Raw genomic sequence first — 21950 nt, 5'->3', positions numbered from 1 at the left:
TTAGCACCTCTCCAATACACCTATCACTGAGGTATGCTTTGATTCAGATAAGCTCTAACTCCAAGATGCCAATTGAATGGTGCTCCATCTTGCTGAAAAATGAAGTCATTTGAATATGCTTGCAACAGAGCAAATAGCCAATATATTAAGTCATTTATTTGTCCAAGATTTGCTGTCTTTATTCGGTTCTGTTCTGATTTTGTATTACTGATTCATAGATAGACACAAGTTGCTCAAGTCATATTATTTAAATTTCATTTCTTATTTCCAACTGCAGTCGTTTTTTTATTTGCTACCTCACAAGACTAGATATAGACATAAGGTTGGTTTTTAATGTGAGGAATGTGAAATCTATGCAGGTGACACTCAAAATATATATAGTAATGAATTAAAGTGCTATGTTTCACCTCATAATTTGGAAGACTCTCAAAATCATAGAAAATGAGGTCTGAAGATCTGGCAGGCCAAGCACAGAGAGTAATGTATTTAGCACCTCTCCAATGCACCTATCACTGAGGTATGCTTTGATTCAGATAAGCTTTAACTTAACATAGCAGTCATGAAGCTCGTAAGAGCTTCATGACTGCTATGTTAAGTTGCATTATTAACTAGCCTTAATGCATTAATAAGAAGAATATGCCAATACTCCTGACAATATTCATTTGTCTCCCCTTGAGGGTTGTGTAAAGACGATTGATTTTTAATGTGGGGAAAAATTCAATTAAGCTAATATAAGAATTTCTCCCAAATGCATCTCAGCATGCCAGGGTCCATAGTGTTGACTGCAGCTGTGCTACTTGCTGGAAGTTGTGGAACATAAACTTGGTCTTTAACATAACCCTGCAAGAAAATGTCGCACACAGTGAGGTCTGGAGATCTGGCAGGCGAAGCACAGAGAGTAAGATCTTGTATTGGAGCCAAAAAAGAAAAATTGCTGGTCTAGAAGGAATTCTGTTCACTGACTGATGACAAAAAGATATGTAATATCAGAACAGATACTACACTTTCAAATTAACCCCAACTAAAATGCCAATGAACAGCCTGTTTCGAGTTACTGTTTAAAATACGAATAACGAGAAAAGGAGTTTTATGTTTCTGAATTTTTGAGATGAGGATTGATTATGCATATTATTCATATTTATTGGATTATTGTTTTCATCTTGAGTGTCATTTTCACAACGTTTCAGTTGCTGTAACCTCGGACCTTTTTCAGGTGTATTCTGTTGAACTCTGGATTCTTTCTATCCACAATGATCTGTGGTGTAATGAATAAAGTACTAGGTAAAATTCAGTTATAAGTTACACTCTTCTGGAGGTTGAAGGTTCAATCCTCAGTGCAGGTGACACTCAAAATACAATCGCAAATTACTTAGAATCCTAGCTGTTCATGGCTGATGAAACAACAGGGGATGTGTGAGTTATATATGAGCAAATAAAGAGAAAGATATGAATGAAATGGCGCAAAATCGCCATGGATTAAATAAAGGGTTCCGTTTGAAATTCCGTGCAGATTCCTGACTTCAACAAAATACACCTGAAGAAGGTTAGAGGTTACGTTGCCTGATATGTTGTGAAAATAACTCAGGATGAGAACAGTAGCCTGAAGGATCCATATAATATGAAAAGGAGTTTTGTCTTTCTTTAGATGCATTGATCCACCTATTTGCAATCAGCTCTGTGTTAATATCACGTTTTGATCTATTTTTTTTTTTTTTGTGAAACTATTTTATGGCGTTCGTTCCTTTGAAAATCATTCTCATTCTTACATTACTTTTGTCAATATACTATTTCCATGGAACCTCCATCTCTCCATTTTTGAGAAATTCCCCGGATTTCACGACTTTCCCCTCCCATCTCTTCCTAATCGCCATTTCATTCATATCTTTCTCTTTATTTTCTCATATATAACTCACACATCCCCCGTTGTTCACATGATAGCGTTTATTTCATTCAGAAATTTTAAAGACAACCTTCTCCAACCTCCAGTTGTCTGTCCCTGCTATGGACTGTTCTTCCTCTTTTCCACTGTTGCATAGGATCTTCCTCATCATCACCCCACCCCCACCTCCTCATCGTACATCAGCAAGGCCATCTTTCTTTCCAGGGAATAAATCTAAATTGTAAAAGATGGGTAATCGTAAATTTTAAGGAATAATAAAACAAACAAAAAAACAAAAACAAACAATAATAATAACAACATTAAGTAACAAGTTATCAAAATAATGCGACATTTGTGGAGGTGACAGAACAAACCTAGTTCGTCACGTTTTGTGCGTGTCGTCAGTCGTCACAGAGACGCTGTTTTCCCTCCGTATTGCTGCTCTTCTCTAAGCCATTTTTCACACTAGTCACCGTCCACTTTCTTAAGGTCGCCTGTCACAGACAGACGGATAGAAGAAAGATTTAACAATAACAACAAAAAGATGCCTTAAACACCTTAGAAATTTCGCTTCGCCTGACTGACGAACAACAACAACAACAACAACAACAACAATAATAATAATATTAGTAATAATAATCTTTTTGCGAGTAAATACTAATATTAATATTAATAATAATAACAACAACAATAAATTGTGCGAACTTTCTTTTTTTTTTTTCACAGAATTATCTGCGGAAGGTTTGCCGTGGTTAGGCGTCGTGCCTCGGTCGTTGTTTGCACACACGCAATTCACACACGCAATCAAAGCTTGGATCAAGTTTAAAAAAAATGCTTTAATAATTGTCTTCTTCGTCAAGTTGGGATTCTTTTCTAAAAAAAATCTTTTAAAATCCTATCATATATATATATTTTAATGGATTTCTGCTTGCCCTTCTTGTGCGCCGTGATAAGAAGAAGAACAGCCGAGGCCGACAAACGGACGGACCACATCTCCGGGGTCTGATGGAGCAGGCAGGCTGCAGCGTATCATGGCGCGACCCTCATCTCATTACCAAGAGTTAGATGGCGACATGCAAACCGTAACACAGGTACCGTTTTTTTTTTTTTTTTTTTTTTTTTTAACAAATATCTTGTATATTTCGGATTTTTTTTTTTTTTTAGATGTGGTTGATAATTCGTATCGTTGGATTATTATTGCAACTACTATTCTCATATCATATGTTTTTTTGTTTGTTTTCTTTTAAATATTCTCAAGGTTTCGGCCGATGGAAACGCTGATCTTCTTCAGGTGCCTTTTTGGAACTTGAAAACCTTCTATTCAAACTTTGCGTCAGATTCGGGAACTTGGCTAGAAATACGAACAGAAAACCCATCTTTTTTCTTTTCTTTTTTTAATCCACGGAATGAAAATAATTTCGTTGATTTAATAAAGGGTTCAGTTCGAGATTCAGGGCTCCCCGAGTTGGACTATGAAATTCCTAAGTTAAAAAAAAAAAGTAAATAAATAAAAACCTAAAGAAAATCACTCTCTCAAATCGGAGATTACATCGACCAAAACGTCGTGAAAATAATAACCAATATGAAAGTAGTAGTCCGAACACAAAATTCAAAATTCAAAAAATAATCATAAGAAAGAAGAAAAAAAAGTTTTACACTTTCTTCATTTCATTCTTTTTCATATTTTAGTTTAAAAAAAAAAAAAAAGAAAGAATATTCAATTCAATAATTCTTAGAATATGCAATGGAAATCATGTGTTGATCATTTTTTTTAGCCTTCCTTCTTCCATCCATTTTTACCGAAATTGAAACCTACGATCCGTTGCGTTTCTCTTTTTCTTCTCATATTTAATGAATTTGTTCTTGCTATCGCCTTTTTTGTTGGTGTTCAATTACAGTCGGTTAGTTCAACAACGGGAGAATGAAAGTAAATAAACGCTAGAAATCTTGAAAAGATGCCAGAGTTCGTCGGTAAACTTCCATCTTCTTTACTTCCTGGTTGAACGATTTGGACCCAGTCAAATTTCCTCACTTCCATGAAGTCTTCTCTTTAACCCCCACCTCCTACAAAAACAAAACATGTTTTTTCCCTTCCTCAAATCTCTATTTATTTCTACTTTCTCTTTCCATTTTAGTTTTTGCAAGTGAAAAAACATGTTCACATGTTATCCCTCCACCTTAATATAAGTAGAAAATATTCCCCTAATATAAAAATGTGTAGGCTGAAATGACTTGGTTTTGGTGTCGGTTAACCTATCTTTATTTTCTCATTATTTTTGATTAAATAAAATACAAGGTTTTATCAGAAAATTATATTTTTTTTAATTCACAAATAAACAATGTTATCTAAATATAAAAATACATTGCTAATAAAAATTAAAAAAATGTCTAAAAATGACGTTTTTTTTTTGTTGTTGTTGTTTTTCAGATTCTGAATTACTCGTTCACTGAAATATTTAAATAATTGAATTTCTTTAAACTTAAAAAATGAACACGGGTATATAACAGTAAAAAAGACAAAACGAATCATTTTATTAAATTCAGGCAAAAATCTCTATAATAATAATAATATAAACATTTCCGTATAAATCACGAAAAAATGTACCTCAATATTCGAAGAAAAAAAGAAGGAAACTCTGAGTAAAAAAATCACTTTTTGAAAGACGAATATTCAATTTGTATTTAAAATTACATTGTAATTTAAGATATACCAAAGTAAAAATATGCATAAAGATTCAATATCGACATATATTTTTGAAAGAGAACTTAGTATTAGTTTTGTCAACTCAATAATGAAAAAAAAAAAAAAAAAAAGAAAGCTTAAATAACCCTAATTCTAACTCTAACCCTAAAGTCACGGATATAGGGAAAGACGATAGATTCAAATTTAAAACATTGTAAAATAAATTATGCAAAAATTAAATACGTTTTCTTAAAAAAAATTAATATTCAATTAAATGTTTATTAATATTTGGGTGCTTTTTAGAATTACACTCAATTAAAAAAAATACAGAAAAATCTTTATGGTGTACGTGCACGCACGTCACGGAACGCAAATGTCATATTACAAAAAAATCATATAAATTGCTAAAGTAGTTTTTTTTTTTATTAAGAAAATCAAATTTTATGAGGAAGGGAGAAAGGAACAGCCATATTGTTTTAGAATGTGTTAAAATTCAAGGGCCATAATTCAATTTTATAATCGAGATTTTATTTGTATTCGAAATAATTAAAACTTTTTTCATCGCTAAAAATCGACATATTTGATATAAGTTTAATTTAAAAAAAAAAAAAAACTAATTGATTGTTGGAGTATGACATGTTCGTTCTGTGACAAATACGTACATTCATAGAGATTTTTTGTAGTTTTAAAAAATTAAATGTAATTCTAAATAAGTATCAATATTTGTTACTTAAATTACAATGTGATTTTAAAACAATAAATTGAATCGAATGACGTTTATTTTTGAAAAAAAAAAAAAAAGAAAAAGAAAATTTGAGACGCTGAAAATGTACACAGCGCGATTATTGTCTTTTCAGTTGTGGAAGATGAAAAATAATTTCGCTTTGAACAATTTCTGACACTTGTTTAGTTGTTTATTTTGTTTAGTTTTTTACCGTTTTTTGTTTTTGTTTTTAATCTCATAAACTCTGGAAATTTAATAAAAAAATAATCTAAATAAATAATGAGTTCCTGTAATATGAACGCAACTAAAAACAATACGTTTTTATTATTCCTAACAGATCTCATATTAATTTTCCCCTTTCATTTTCACTGTCGGGTTGACAACACCAAAGATGAATGACGTGAAATTAACAGAATAAAATGAAAATTGAATTTCCCTACACATTATTATTATTATTATTATTATTATTATTATTATTATTATTATTATTATTATTATTATTATTATTATTATTGAATTGACTAAATAAATCATAAACAAAATAATTTTCACACAAAAAAGTTTTATTATTATAACAATCATTAATCTTTTACGGTTTTCAATGTTGACAATAGAAAACTCGATGGCATATATTTCTTCTTTACTTAAAAGTGTGTCTTTTTGTGGACAATCTTTTCACAAACACAATTATGTGAAAACTTCTTGTGTGCGTGTCGTGTGTGATTCACTGATTCTTGCCTCTATTTTGATTTATTACAATATTATTTTATTCGATTATTTGTTGAAATAAGAATGGAAATAGAGTAATAAAGAACGTAACGAACTTGAACAAGACTGAAAAAATTAATGAGGAAATTAAATTCGTCAGCATGCATTTCCATTTCTTCACAAACAAGTTAATCACAACAAAAAGATTATTTCGTGGCCTTTCGAATTTGAAAGTAATTTGAAGCATTTAAACAGTTGAATAGAGGTATTTAAACTTGTTATAAACAATTCTTATCAAATCCTTATGTATTAAGATTCAGCACATAACAATTTCGGTTGGTTAATATTTTAATGACTAAATGATGTTTTCAAAAATCCTATTCAACAACAACAACAACAATAATATAAATAATTAAAACAAAAACAAAACAAAACACGCCATTATTAGAAAGAAAACGCAAAACAAAAAGTGAAAGTAAAACGGCTCCCGAGCAACGCCGGTTAGGTGCAACCAGTTAGATGCGACACCAAGCACAGAAGTAAAATAAAATAAAGTAAATACATTAAAAAACAAGGAATTTTTTTTTCTCAAATATTTGTGAAATGATATTGAGATGTAAAAAGAAAGCCACAGAAAATTGTTGCTTTTTTTTTATATTATTATTAAATATTTTTTTCTTTGAACAAAATCTTTCTTTATATGAGTGCGTTTCATTTTGACGATTCTTAAACATAAAATGTTCAATTTATTATAATTATGTAAAAAATATTTCAGTTTTATCCGCGTGTCGTAAAAAAACAAAAAAAAATGGAATAAATTAAAAAAATCTCTTAAAGAATAATTTTACTGTGTAAGTTAACTTAAATTTCTTATGCTAGATTTACGCAAAATTGATTAAATATTTAAACTTATGGTTATCTTGAACTTTTCAACTTTAAGATGGCTACTATTCAAACAACATTAACCAAATTAGTTTCTAGTTTTATAACAAACTTAAATTTACGTTAAATAACTTAATGACGAAACAATACCGTAGGTTATATTATTACGGTATTGTTTGGTCATTAAGTTATTGATTGAATCAAATTTTATTAATAAAACTAGGACTAATTTAATGTCAATGGCAGCCATCTTAAAGCTGAAAAGTTCAAGATAACCAAAATAAATTAAACGCTGTTAACCTTTTATTTTTCTCTTTCTCACAATGAAAATTTATATTTCCGAAATTGCTAAATAAATACTAAAACAAAACAGTCTGGACCATCTTTTATGACACTAGCATTAGCAATGATGTCTACTAATTTCTGCATTCTTTTTTTATTTTAAGATTATTTTATTTAAAAATAAATAAACCGAAACGCGATTTTCTGAGAAATAATTTCGAATACAAGAGATGAGTCTGGCTTTGCTGGTCCCTCATTTTATAACCATAAAAATTATCAAATGTCATCATTGTCATTCGGCAAATGTGACATTTTGATTTTCTCCTGACTTTATGGAAAGAATATCAACTTTATTTGAATTAAAACATTTGTAAATCGATTTATCGCTTTTTTTTTTGTAAAAATTTAGTAACGTTTAAAATTCTACGTTTTTTTTCTCTCGCAAGCCCCCCCCCCGCCAACATTAATAAATAGTAGGAGTAAACATAAACAAAACATTGAATTCGAATAATTATTATGAATTATTATGAATTATTATGAATTGTTGTATTTTTTTAAAATTATTTTGTTGCTGTTATTGTTGCTTGTTTTTATTTATTTATTTTTTAGTGGCTGTATTAGTGAACCTATCCGGCATTGCCCGTCTTTCTGCTTTTAATTTTGTTTCCTTTTTCTTTGCTTTTAATTATTATTATTGTTATTGTTATTATTGTTGTTGTTGTTGTTATTATTATTATTATTATTATTATTATTATTATTATTATTATTATTATTATTATTATTATTATTATTATTATTATTATTCCTTTTTTGGTCCTTATTTAGAATTCAACCTAATTAAAAAAAATGTAAAAAAGTCTTTAGGCGTACGCACGCACCTGTCACGTAACAGAAATACCATATTCCAAAAAAAAAAAAAAAAAAAAAAAAAAAAAACGGAAATTATTCAAGTAGTTTTATTTTCATACAAGAAAATCATTTTTAAACGATTTAAAGCAATTAATATGAATCCCGTAGCATTACAAGGTTGATCTCACAAGTTTTAATTATTGTGGAATTATCTGCCCTTTCTTTTTTCAAGATGGCGACGCGAGACAGTCTCTTTTTGCTTATTCATAAAATTTGATTTTCTTAGTTAAAAATAAAACTACTTGATGACGATACGTGATTTTTGGAATACAGCATTTTTGTTTTGTGATGAGTACGTACATTATAAAGATTTTTGCAGTTTTGTTATTCAAAAATTTTGGTTGAATCCAATATAAGAACCCTTTTTTTCACTAAATTCATTTAATTGTTTAAATATGATTTTAATTTGTAAATTTTAATTATTATGATATCGTTAAAATATTAATTGAACCAAATTGTTATAAAACTATAATGTTGTTAAGGTAATACTTTTTAATCTCTATAAAATTATTAAACTTTAAACAAGAATTTGATGAAGGAAAATCATGACTTTCTATTCAACTTATGAAATGTTCCCACAGTTCAAATTTCGAAGTCTTTGTGGAGTAAATTACTCTATTTTGAAAACTATTGATAAAAGATTAAAATGATTGCTTAAATGGCTTCACACACACACACACACACACACACACACACACACACACACACAAACGGAAATGCATTGTGGCGGATTTAATTTCGTAATTAAAAAAAAAGTTTTAATAATATCCTTTTATTTTACGTTATTGCTTTTTTATTTCAGTAAATAATCGCTTAATAATAAATAATAAAAATGTGTGTAAGTCACGTAAATGCGAGAAGCACGCACGCATACACGGACACGCGAGAAAACGATCACACATTTTTTAATGTAGAGATGACTATAAAAAAACATCGTGACGTAAATTCGTCGAACATTTTCTTATATATCTTAAAAACTTTCCAGTTTTAATGCTCCTTCATTCATTTTTTAAATAAAAACAAATTAGTGGGAAAACAGCTAATTCCAATAAATTACCACCAAGTTAACTTAGTTCAACTGAATATGATATCGCGTTCAAATTTATCATTATCCCTTCAAATTTCTTCCCTTAACATGACAGATGTTTCTTTTTTTCTATTTTTTATTTACTCATTTAAATCATTAAATATTTTCTGGTGTAAGTTATTTCAATACTGGAATAATGAAACAGACTAGTAGTAAGGTCTATCTTGTAATGCTTGTAGTAAAAAGTGTTTCTATTGCCCCCCCCCCCGCTTCTTCTGTAGTAGGTTTTTCATTCATAAAATCATCTGGATGGTATTGGTAAAAATGATTTTTATTTATTTTTTGCTATTCTTTTATTTGTTTATGAGGTTTGCTATCATTATTAGTTACAAATTAATTTTAGGTTTATATTAATAACTACCTGTTAAACTAGTTAATTGCGACAAGTTTGAACGAAACGAACGAGCGTTCTTAGAATTTAAATTTCACACAAAAAGAGAGCGAGAAATGATGTCAGCAGAACTATGAAATGTAAACTTATGAAATTATCTCATTATGCGTTTTTTTTTTGTTTTGTTTTTTTAATCAATAAAAGTTTAATTTCTTTGTTTTAATCCAGGGAAAGGGATCGAAACGCAAAGGAGGGAAGTTTAAACGGTCTGATGGCAGTTTTTCCGACAGTTCCAACAGCTTCATTCGACAGGTAGGTGTTGTTTTGATTGATTACCTCCCTGCCAGCAGCCGAGCTAAGATGGCGGCTTTACCACATCAGCAACACATTTTTCTTTTTGCACACACACACACACACACACACACACACACACACACACACACACACACACACACATGAGCGTGCTCACAAAAAACGTATCTTAAAAGCAAATAACACATATTTCTATGTTCGTATATATCTTGAAAGTAGCAGAACCACCTTTATAATGCTTAATCTCTTTATTCTTGTTTTTATTGTTTGTAAACAAAAATTACCCAGACAAAGTTTGCCAACAAAAGTATGAATTATCATTAATAATAGTAATAATAACAATAATACTGGTCACTGCACCAACTAGAAATAAAGAGAGAACTTTACACGAATGTGAAGGAACTGAAACTGCCAGTGTAGATATATAAGAAAAATCTCATAATCTATGTGTCCTCTCCTCAAAGCTGGTAGCATTAACAGCAGGTTGCTGCAGAATATGATCATGAAGGGTCTGGAAGGATGGAAAGAACATGAGGAGGAAATCACCATTTTAGACCTTCACTGGAAGGGCATGGAGAATACTTGAATTATCACTCAAATTCCAGAGAAAACCAACATCTGTTATCAGTGCAAAACAGCTGTTGCAAGAGTGCAAAGTAATTTGTAATGGAGATCAAAAGAAGTAGATAGTTTTGGAAATCTGGGGAGACTTTTTCTCATTCAAATTCCAGAGAAAACCACTTGTTGTTGCCAGTGAGCGATTATTAATAATGACATATGTGAGAACTCCTAGTGAGGAAATAATAATAATGAAAATTAATTAAATTGGTAAAAATAATTTGTCAAAACTTTTTTGCTTGAATTTCTATCCTTGTTTTGTTTTGTTTTGCTTTTTAATGTGGTTATAAATTGATAATATCCTGAGTTTGTTTATACAATTTGATTTGGATAATCCATTGTTTGCTAATATATCATTAACGCATTTACACAAGTGACTCCTTGCTTGTTTCATTTTGGTTTTGTTACTATGAACATCAAAAAGGATTTTACTGATATTCCAATTAGCTATCACTTTTTCAGGATTTTTCAAAGAAAAGAAAAGTTCCTAAACATTTCCACTTTTGCTGATTTACTCTGAGTTTTTTTCCCCATACATGTTTTTTTTTTTTTCTGGAGAAGTGCAATTGTAGGGATGAAATAAATATCCGATTTCAATGATTACAAGACATGAGCCAGTTATGGCTATTACTTGATTCCTAAAAAGATCTGAGAGAATTGAGAGGTAAATTGTATTGTGGTCCTTAAAGTTCAATTAAGATAAAAGGGATCAATTAGGGTTTAAGGACCCAACAAAATAAGCAAAACAAAAGGGATGCTGTGGGGTCGATACCAGTTGACTTTTGACACACATGGCATCTGTAAATAACTTGGATTTGTTATCTGTTTGTTTACGAACATCATGAACCTTGAAATCAACTAATGTCCAAGACGTCTCTTCTGTTTTGCTTATTTTATTGAGTCTTTAAAACCTAATTGATCCAGATAAAAAAAATCTGTAACATGTAGATCGATAGTTAAAGTAGTGATTACAAAGTATTAAATATTAAAATATATTAAATATTCAAGTAGTGATTACAAACTCTATTCTATAAATGCTATATAGATAATGTTGTTTATGTTTTGTATATGGTCAAATACGTAAATTGTATTTGGCATTTCTGCTCAGATCTTGGTTCTTCTAATATTTCGGTTTCGGAGCTCTACGAAGTACAGAGTTGTTATCTTTCCCAATACAAATTTATCTTTCTTTGCAACATGTAGTGTAAATACATTTTCAAGTAAGCATCAAATACCACATTGTTACCTGCTTCCCCATGAGGACTGGATGTGAAACAAGTGCAAATGTGACCGGAAATGAACACCTCTTACCTGTTCGTGGCCGATTGAATACTTCAGCAAATGCACAGTTATTATTTAAGATCATTTGTTTGAAATACTTTTTTACATTGATTTTTTTTTTAAATAAGACAAATCGATTCTTTTCTATAAAATTTTTGCTCTCACAAAATATTGCTTTTGTTTATTTTTAGAAGCACACATAAACTATGAAACTTGACTTTGGAGTCTAAACTCCTTCTAACCAGAAATTATTTTCTATCCATCAATTCAAATGCTTTGAAATCATTTCTGAATGTCTGTTTACATCACAAACGTCAAACAGATTTTTTTTCATTGCCTTATCTTGTTGGATTTTTAACATCACACTTAAATAACATTTAAGCTAACAAATTAATTTTTGCTTATGACTAGCCAATTTTTATTTATTATTGTACCATGTTATTACATATATAATAACGTACTTAGCTACGATTTATTTAAAATATTACCTAGTCCATCTCAGATAACTGCTATTATGAAACATTTTTGGTGCAAGTCTATAAATGGGCCACAAGTAATCTTTTTTACTATAAAAATCTGAAAAAAATCTTTATAATGTACGCACTTGTTACTGCATGAAAATGTCATATTCCAAAAATCACGTAAATCGATCAAGTAGTTTTTTTTTTATTTAAGAAAATCAAATATTATCGGACGATTCATCGAAGAAAAAGCCAAGCACCATCTTGTTTGAGAGATAACACAACTAACGACCCCTGGCGGAAATATGGGGCAACAAGGGCACTACATGGCAGACCATCGAATATTTTATCAATCAAGTACTTTAAAAAAAAATTTTTTTTAAAGAAAATCAAATTTTACGATTTTTAGGGATAATAAATAAATAAATTGACTTCTTTTAATAAAGAGAATGTGGAAAACACTAGTTTTTTTTTTGTTCGTCTGAAAACAGACTTTAATAAGCGAAGTACTTCTTTTTTTTTTCTTTTTTTTTTTCTTTTTTTTTTTGAAGAAAAAACAAATTTTACGATTTTTAGGGATAAGAGAATGTGTCTTTTAATAAAGATAATACGGAGGGCAGACCATCAACTATTTTCAGTTTTTTTTTTTTTTAATGTTGAAAACTCTTTTTGGGTTTGTATTACTGTACACATAGATTCGAAAAAGTTGTCAAAAAACAAATATATAATAAATAAATGTTATCAAAGGCAAGATAAGTTACTTTTCTACCTAACTGGATAATTTTCTAGCGTTTTTATTTAATGTAACATGTTTATTCAGCTCGAAAAACATACAGTGTTTACCGATGTATTGGAAAATTTAAAATGGCGCCCGACTCTCTCTTTCACACGGTAAGTTTGGGAAAAGGGGTTATAAATAAAAAAAACTAGACAAAATACAGTTAGAAAGTCGCTCAATATGTTACCGTAATATAGGCTGACATATATTCGGTGGGTTTTTAATAGTATTTTGTATATTTTTTTATTTTTAACTAATTTTCCCAAACATACCGTGTTCAACAGAGAAGCCACCGCAATTTTAAATTTTCCAATACATCGGTAAATACTGTATGTGTTTTGAACTGAATAAACATTGAATAAAAACACTAAAAAATTATTCAGTTAAGTAGAAAAGTAACTTATCTTGCCTTTGATAACATTTATTTGTTTTTTGACGACTTTTTCAAATCTATGTGTACAGTAATACAAACTCAAAGACACATTCTCTTTATTAAAAGAAGTCAATTTATTTATTCATTATCCCTAGAAATCGTAAAAATTGATTTTCTTAAAAAAAAAATAAAAATAATAAAAAGTACTTTATTGATAAAATATTCGATGGTCTGCATGTACTGCCCTTGTTGCCCCATATTTCCGCCAGGGGTCGTTAGTTGTGTTATCTCTCAAACAAGATGGTGCTTGGCTTTTTCTTCGATGAATCGTCCGATAATATTTGATTTTCTTAAATAAAAAAAAAACTACTTGATCGATTTACGTGATTTTTGGAATATGACATTTTCATGCAGTAACAAGTGCGTACATTATAAAGATTTTTTTTTCAGATTTTTATAGTAAAAAAGATTACTTGTGGCCCATTTATAGACTTGCACCACATTTTTAAATAATCACATAAAAATAAACATCAGCAAAGAGGATAACTTATTTTAAATTGAAGAATATAATAGGAGTTGGCTATCTTAAGTTTAAAAATGTACAACCAAATAAAAAAGTAAACTCTACTGCCAGGTAGGTGCAGATACTTATACACAAAAAAATGGTTGTCATAATGATTTCCTTGTGGTTGTGTTAAGTTTCAAAGTTATTTTGAAGCCTTTATACTGTCAATTTAAAAGTATTTCCTGATTAAATTAAAGTTAGTAGGCTAAAGTGTAATATTATAGCTGATTTGTGCTCTTAAACTAAAGAAAAGCAGTATTTTCTGATATACACAACTATAGAAAATAATTGAAAAATCATTACACTAATTTGCAGAAAACATCTTGCATCATGAGACATTTTAACATTTTTCCTACAATTTCAAGCTGCAACTGAATATTTGACTATAGAACGTTACAATGCATTGAAAATAAATTGTATTTATGCCATAGAAAGAAATTCAGACATGCCCTAATACAAAGTTATGAAGAATTAAAGTTTAATTTAACAAGAAAATCATGATGCAAAGACTATTTATTTCCTTTGGTATAAGTTTTCTGTTATTTGATCTTCAGTGCAAAATTTTGCTACAGTCCTTTTTCAACACCAACAAAAATCTGCCATCTTTACTCTATCTCAACGTTTTTGTAATCATTTTTAAGATTATGGTTGCAATGTTTGATTTGTTCATCACTTATGTCAACTATATTTTCAAGAAAGCTTTCCAAATGAATGAATAAAAAACTGTACTTAAATATTCATGGTACCATCAAGGTCATACACATTGAATGAAATGAACTATTTTAGTGTTTGTATTATTTAGATTCTTTGGACTACTGTTCTCATCTTGAGTGTCATTTGCACAACATTTCCGTCAATGAACCTGACCTTCTTCAGGTGTATCTTGTCAAACTGGATTCTTTTTGTGAGACTTGAGAATCTGCACAAAATTTTGAACAAAAACCTTTATTCTACAGGGGGTATCATGCTCTCGTTCCATAAGCCATGATTGGTTAAAATTCTTAAGTAATTCACAATTGTATCTTGAATATTGCCTGCACTGTACATGGAAACCTCAACCTCCAGAAGAATATAACTTTACAAATTAATTTTACTGTAAAGATTTCTGAGTTCAGCAGAAAGATTCCCAAGTTCAACAAGATACACCTGGAGAAGGTCAGAGGTTACATCAACTGAAATGTTGTAAAATAACACTTAAGATGAGAACAGTAGTCCAAAGAAACCAAATAATGCAAATAATCAATCCTCATCTAAAAAAATCAGAAATGTCATAATTTAGTGTTTATGATGCTGTGCATAACATTTCCAACAAATGTGATTATAAATTGGCTGCAACTGCATTCCAGTCAATTTGGCCTCATTTATGAAAAGTACACCATTCAAATCCCTGACAAGTTTTTGAATTTGTAATTCATTGAAAATAACAATTTTCAATTTATTTTTGCTAAATTCTGGAAAAGTTGTATGAATATGATCAAGGTAGTTTCATTAACCTTCACAGATTATTTCGTTAAATCCAACTCAACATGACCGACTTTAGAATTGCATTTCTATCAAGAAATGCCTTATGTATAATGTTCTTTTCACTGCGATTCAAATGACCTCACATTGGACAACCTTTTCTTTGCTTCACTACCCCAAAAGAAAGCATGGATATTCAGACTGAGATTTTATTTCATTAGAAAATCAGAAATAACTTCATAAACATTTCCAGAACATAATTTCATCACAGCTCTGATATACAGTATTTCTGTTATGTCATAAATAATATAAGATAGATGGAAATGGACTTTGTTTTTTAAATCACTGCCACAAAATTAGTTGTGAAAGTTATTGTTGGCTTATATTTATTTTTTATGCTATTGTCTTTTTTTGTTTTGTTTTATCTTTCAACGACAAAGCTGGTAAAGTATTTAATTTTGATTAATGAAAATAAAAGAAAAGAACAATTCAATTTCATCTTGATCACCTTGTTTATTTATATATTTTGCTTTATCTACGACAAGTCATAAAATATTTGTGCACAAGCACAAATATTTTATGAGAAAGGTTGGAGATGCACGTTTTGTTGTCAGTATATGGTATTCTGCAAATTCAAATTAATGATTAAAATAACTTGGAAAACACCTGTAAATGTATCACAAATAGAAATTAATCTAGAAAATCAATTAATTCTCTCTCATCAATATGAAAGTGAAATTACACTGTTTCAGTTGTATAATGACATTTTTATCACAGTATAATTAGTATAGACATGTTTCATGTTGATAGTAGGTAGAAGTGTCAGCTTCTCAAGATCAAACTAGAAGGTCCTCAGCAGGACGAAGAGAAGTGGTGGTGTTTGTGTAGATTGGTAATCTTTTAAACCAATGCATTTCAGGTGAAAATATTATTACATATTTATGTGTGATGTCTAAATTAGTGTAAATTCCCAAAATTACAAAAAAATGATCCAGTAGAAAAATAACTACAAGTAAAAATAGGTCTTATCGATTTATTGAGTTTTATCATATGTTTTAACGTGGAAGAGTTGTATGACCAATTCTGTATGACAAACTGAGTTATCTCCCCTGACTTAAATTGACTTCAATTAATGATCTGACATTTTTAAACAAAAAAATCTCAGAAGGTAATTGTGGATGATTTTTTTGTTAAAAATACATCTAGTACATATTCTGTTGGATCATTTTTTTAACTTTTGGAATTTATACTAATTTCTATGATACAGAAGTACATAAAAATGTTTTCACCTGAAATGTGTTTGTTTAAAACATTACCAATTTACACAAGTATTGAAGAGGTGTTAGATGCTCTCCTAAACAAAATAAAAATATTATTTCATTCAGATGAGCCCTCCCGTCCCTCTTCGATTTTATTACCAACCACATGGAAGACATATCACCCAATCTAGTAATCAGGAGTCTATTAGTGAAATATATTAATTTTCTTGTTGGCATTATGTTATTTTCGTTTGTTATAAGAAGAAAACGAAAATTAAAAGAAAGTGAATGTGTAGAGAGATAATGGAGAAAGAAGAAAATTAAAATAGCCTCAAAATATGGTATTAAAAAGAATGAATGTAAACAAAAAAAATAATAAATGAAAAGTAGAACTTTTTAACGAGAATAGTAGATATTTAAGGATCATTTTGTTGTAATTCTCTGTTATGGTTTTATAAAAAAATCCTTTTTCTTTCTCTCATTTTTCTAAAGTGTTAATATTTTAAATGTTTTATGAAAATCCACAAAGGTTTGTGCAAAATCCAGAATAATGCTTAAACATGAATGTCTTTTTCTTTACATGTGCATTTGATATAAATTGCAATGACATGCAAAAAATCAGACTTTTGTATTGTTAATAGAATCAGCTTTTTTTTGTTTTGTTTTGGAGAAATATTTTGCTTCATTTTATATTCTACATTGGACATTTCTCTAAATATAATTAGCATCAATACACTTTTCTTAATTGTGCAGAAAATATACAACTGTTTGTTTTTATTGTTGGTTTATCAGAAAAATACATCTATGTACTTTCAACTTATTTAGCTTGTAATTAGTCTCTTCATAGAATTATGTTATTTTATATAATGCGAGTAGCATTGAGGAAAAGAGGAGAAATAACATGCAACACCATAGTAAGAACAGTATTCTTTAAAATTGGTTAAAAAAACATTTTTCATAGAATAAATTTTTATTATTGCACTTTTTCTGTTGATCAAATTAGGTTTTGTTAATAAAATTTTGGCATTCTTTAAGTGAGTAAAATAAAAGTAACGGTTGAATTTTCAGTATTATAACTTAAAAAAATTACAAAATTAATTATTAAAATAAAATGTAAATAAAAAATTTATTCACAAAAGTTTAATTACAATATCTAAGTAAACTAACTCTATTAAGACTTATATTCATTTTAGCTGTAGTGAACAATCATTTTAAAAAACATAAAAAAAAACATTTCCATTTTTTTTTTTAATTTAGATAAGCTTGATTCATTTGTATGTTATTAGATATGTAGCAATACTTTTAGTAAAATGTAATGATTATTTCATTTTGGGCAGATTATTTTAAAAATAAAATGTATCTGGCTACAGATATGAATCTTTTTTAGTGTCTTTGATGTTGTTAATTGAAAACCCTACCGATCAACTCTGGAATTAATTATTAAAATTGTCTTCTAAGTGATTTAATGATAAAATGCTGTACATGGTACAATTTAAGCATATATTAAATAATTTTCTCGGATTAAATATTTTAAGAAATTATAACACTGAATTTATTTTGTTGGTATAAACAATGTTGAGATTCATTTGTATTTTGTCTGTTTAAGAATGATGCCAGATTAATTTAAACTAAAAACTAACAATGTCAGGTCAACTTTAAAAAATGATTAGATTTTTATTCTATTTTCAAAACAAATTTGTCTTTTGTAATGCATTTTTTTAGCTTAAAAATCAAGTTAAAAACATGTTAATATTTTTTGTGTTATATATTTAGATGGTCTTTAGTTTTTGAGTATAATTTAAACAAATCTGAAATCTTTTCTTTAAGCATTCAAAACTTGTTTTTTTTTTTATTTGAAATAACAGCAAAATAAAAGGAATGTTTGAAAAGCAAAAAAGCAATATATATATATATATATATATATATATATATATATATATATATATATATGCATGTATATTTTTTGATAATTCATGATCTTTCAACAATCCACACATTTTTAAAGCAGACAAGAAATAAATTGCTTCAAACAGATTATAATAACAATATCCAATAGTAGATCAGTCCAAGGTGAATATTCAGATAAATAACTAGTATTATCATCTTTAATTTTCTTGCTGTATTATTATTTTTTAAGGGAAATAATTGATAATTTTCAACTTGTCCATACTAAAGAATGATTTTGTTGTTGTAAAAAACAAAATAATTTGTAGTGAGTTACGGGGGAAAAAAGTGCAGACGTTGTAATGTCAAGTGTTTTGTCATGTTGAAAGTTGTTCTTGTAGATTTCAGATAGCAGACTTCAAATAACAATGCATAGATAGAGTTTACAAAGCAAAATTGTTCTGATCCTTTTCACAAAATTCTATCTGTTTTAAAGGTCAGAGACTCTTTTAAAAGGTTGCAGATTTCTAGTATACAAAAATGGATTCAAAGTAAATTCATCATGCTAGAAAATTACTCTCACTGAGAACATCCTATATCTTTACAAAGACACAATTTTCCCATGCATTAAGTATTGTCATATCTGGGCTAGAGCATCTACCACTAGTCTTTTACTCTTAGTTCAAAAAAGGTTCTCAAATCTAATAAGTCCTGTACTATTGGCCAAACTCCAACCCCTGTCCCATCGATGCAATGTTGCATCCTTGTGCTTGTTTCACAAATACTTTAATGAAATATTCTCTGATGAGCTCATAGCATTTGTGCCTCCTTGATGTACATACTTCCGACTAACCCGATAAGCAACAAAATCCCACCCTTTCATTGTAGAAGTCCTTAGATGCTGGAAAGCCCTCTATTCTTAAGTGTTTTCCCTTGGACTACTAGTCTCTGGAATTCTCTCTCTGTTTCCTGTTTTCCTAACTGTACTAACCTGCTGAAGTTTAAATGTAATGTGAACAGACACCTCACTGATACCCACAATTCCCTGTTAGACACAATCCCAAATAGTAGCCCCTTACATTCCAAGTGACAATATGCCTTGTTTAGAGTGAAAATAAGTAAGAAAAAAAATCATCTTAAAACACCAATATATCTACTCATACAATTTATCTACTAACCCTTTCTTAATTGTTTTCATAGAATCTACTATATAAAAAATAGATCACAAAGAATATTTTTCATTCAGAGAAATTACACTTTAAAAAAATTTTCTATATTAATATTATATAAAGATGTTTAGTAATAAATATACCTAATTTATTTCATTAATAATAGCACTTATTTACTAATATATTAAATTAATTTTTCAAATTTTTGTCCATCAGTTATTGAATTCATCCAATTAAAAGAAAATATTTGTTTATTTTTTTTATTGGAACATCAACTTCACTCATCATCATATAAAGAAAAATGCATGAAACTTGAATTAAACTTGTTTTATTAAAATTTCTGATCACATTCATAAGAAAAAAAAGCTTATAATAAAATTCAGTGCAAGTTCACAGTTCAACCTAAATAAAAACAAAAATGCAAAAAAGTAAAAACATAAAAAAATAAAAAATCAGAAAAATCTTTGATGCATGTACTTGTCATAGAACGAAGATGTCATATTCCAAACTCATATAAATTGATAAAGTCATTTGTTTTTGTTTTTGTTTTTTTTTTTACTAAAAAATAAAATTTAATTAAAAAGGAACTGTCTTGTGCTGCTATCTTAAAAAAAAAGAACAGATAACTCCACAATAATTCAAACTTGAGAGATCAGCCTTGTAATGCTAATGATTTCATATTAATCACTTAAAATTGCTTAAAAATGATAAGGTTATTTTCATTTTGTTCTAAGTTGTTTTCAACATAAGTAAATAAGTTTTTATTTATTACATAGTTGTATACCTGTAAAAGAATTATAGATTAGTCTATTATAAACTGTTATCAACTTTCATTCATTTTGATTTTTATATTAAGAATTTGCATTAATGACACAGATGAAATATATCACCCCAAATATTTTCACCTAAATAGTATAACTGTTACTACATCTGGACTGATACATTAATCACTGGTCTTTCTGTTTCTTGGACAGAGTACTAAAAAAGAGTCTCTAATCTAATTAATCCAGCACTGTCTACCGAGCTCTATCTCCTGCCGCATTCTTGTTTTACAAGTGTTTCCACTGAATAACCCCAACAAACTTATTGCACTTATACCCCCCCCAACGTAAATACCAGTGACAAACCTGACTAGCAGCTACATCTTACCCCTTTATTGTAGTCTCTAGGTGCCAGAAAAATTTTTTACTCCAATATCTTTCCTCAAACCACTTGTCTTTGTAATTTTCTTTCACTAACTTATACTAAGGTTACTTTCTCCTTGTCCCATAAATATTATTCTAGAGTGTTATTTGTGTATTATAACGGTATACAGTTAGAACCTCTTATTTCTCAAGGTGTTAACATACACAGCAATGTTGACTAATACATATTTTTATTATCTGAGAACATGATGGATCATTTTGTGTCAAATGAACACATTATTTATAATACAAAAACAATAATAGACTTTTTGAAATATTGAATGTTTTAAAGATCACCTGTTACACCTGTTCTTATTGATAGTTTCAAAATGATAGTCGAAAGTTAAGCTTTATTTCATTTCAGTTATGAGTTCAATCAAAATTATAGAATATAAAATTTTTATATTACAATCAAGAAGTATATTCAACATTTGACATGGAAATATTTGTGTTCTATATTGAGGCAGATTAGTGGAGGGGTTGTGATGTCATATGTGAAATGTGGGAGATTGAATAGATCTTTTTCTTTGACTAAAATTTAATCAGAGCAAACATCTCAAATGCTACAAGACGTAACCTCCTCTCCACTCTGGGAAAGGGAAGCTTGATTACAAGTTAATGGAGAATTGCTGCCACAGCTCACAAAGATGTCTTCCCAGGCCAATGTGCAATGATGAATTGAATAGTGAATTCTTGCTGTTTGATATTTTACAACAACACTGATCTATGCCATGCGGTTGGAATGCACATGTGGCACAGTTGCATATGACAAAAGCGATGGGCGATGCAACACTTAATGAATCTTGAAGAAATAATGATTTTGATAATCTTTACAAATTTTATTTTGTGATTTTTGTCACATGTGTATAGATAAGTTATCTACTCCTGTGTTGAAATAATACCAGGGAGTTATCTGCCCCTGATGCAGGAAGTACTGGGAAGTTGCCTGCCCTTAGTACCGGTGAGTTATCTACCTCTTAAGACTACATAAGGGAGTGGAATTCAATAATGAACTCTTCCATACTTTACAATATGTGCTTATCTTTGCTTCACGAACAATGGAGATCACACTTCTTTCACTATGATATGATGACCATGCCCATTCCAACATGACAACATG

General features: G+C 29.1%; 1 protein-coding gene and 1 long non-coding RNA gene across 9 annotated transcripts in view; one reads left to right on the top strand and one right to left on the bottom strand.

Annotated features, from left to right (window-relative positions):
* Positions 1-1991: 1991 nt before the first annotated feature.
* Positions 1992-21950, bottom strand: part of LOC145241309 (uncharacterized) — a 189874-nt gene continuing 169915 nt past the window's right edge. The window contains exon 4 of the long non-coding RNA XR_013862537.1: positions 1992-2113. This is a non-coding gene — a long non-coding RNA (uncharacterized LOC145241309). The remainder of the gene's footprint in view (positions 2114-21950) is intronic.
* The window catches only part of LOC145241306 (voltage-dependent L-type calcium channel subunit beta-1-like), a 375341-nt gene continuing 355737 nt past the window's right edge, over positions 2347-21950 (top strand). For 7 of the 8 annotated variants that reach the window (XM_080104102.1, XM_080104101.1, XM_080104099.1 and 4 more), the window contains exons 1-2: positions 2454-2970; positions 9714-9797. In XM_080104102.1, coding sequence (XP_079960228.1) covers positions 2911-2970; positions 9714-9797 — 144 coding nt within the window. In that variant the 5' untranslated portion in view covers positions 2454-2910. Of the gene's footprint in view, positions 2971-9713; positions 9798-21950 lie in introns of all 8 variants that reach the window. The other variant, XM_080104103.1, reaches the window with a different exon arrangement.

This window comes from Euprymna scolopes, chromosome 20 (assembly GCF_053919585.1).
Source record: "Euprymna scolopes isolate OS-2025 chromosome 20, ASM5391958v1, whole genome shotgun sequence".
NCBI classification, from domain to species: Eukaryota; Metazoa; Mollusca; class Cephalopoda; order Sepiida; family Sepiolidae; genus Euprymna; species Euprymna scolopes.
Note: the sequence above shows the minus strand (reverse complement) of the source record. Positions and strands in the feature narration are given on the sequence as shown.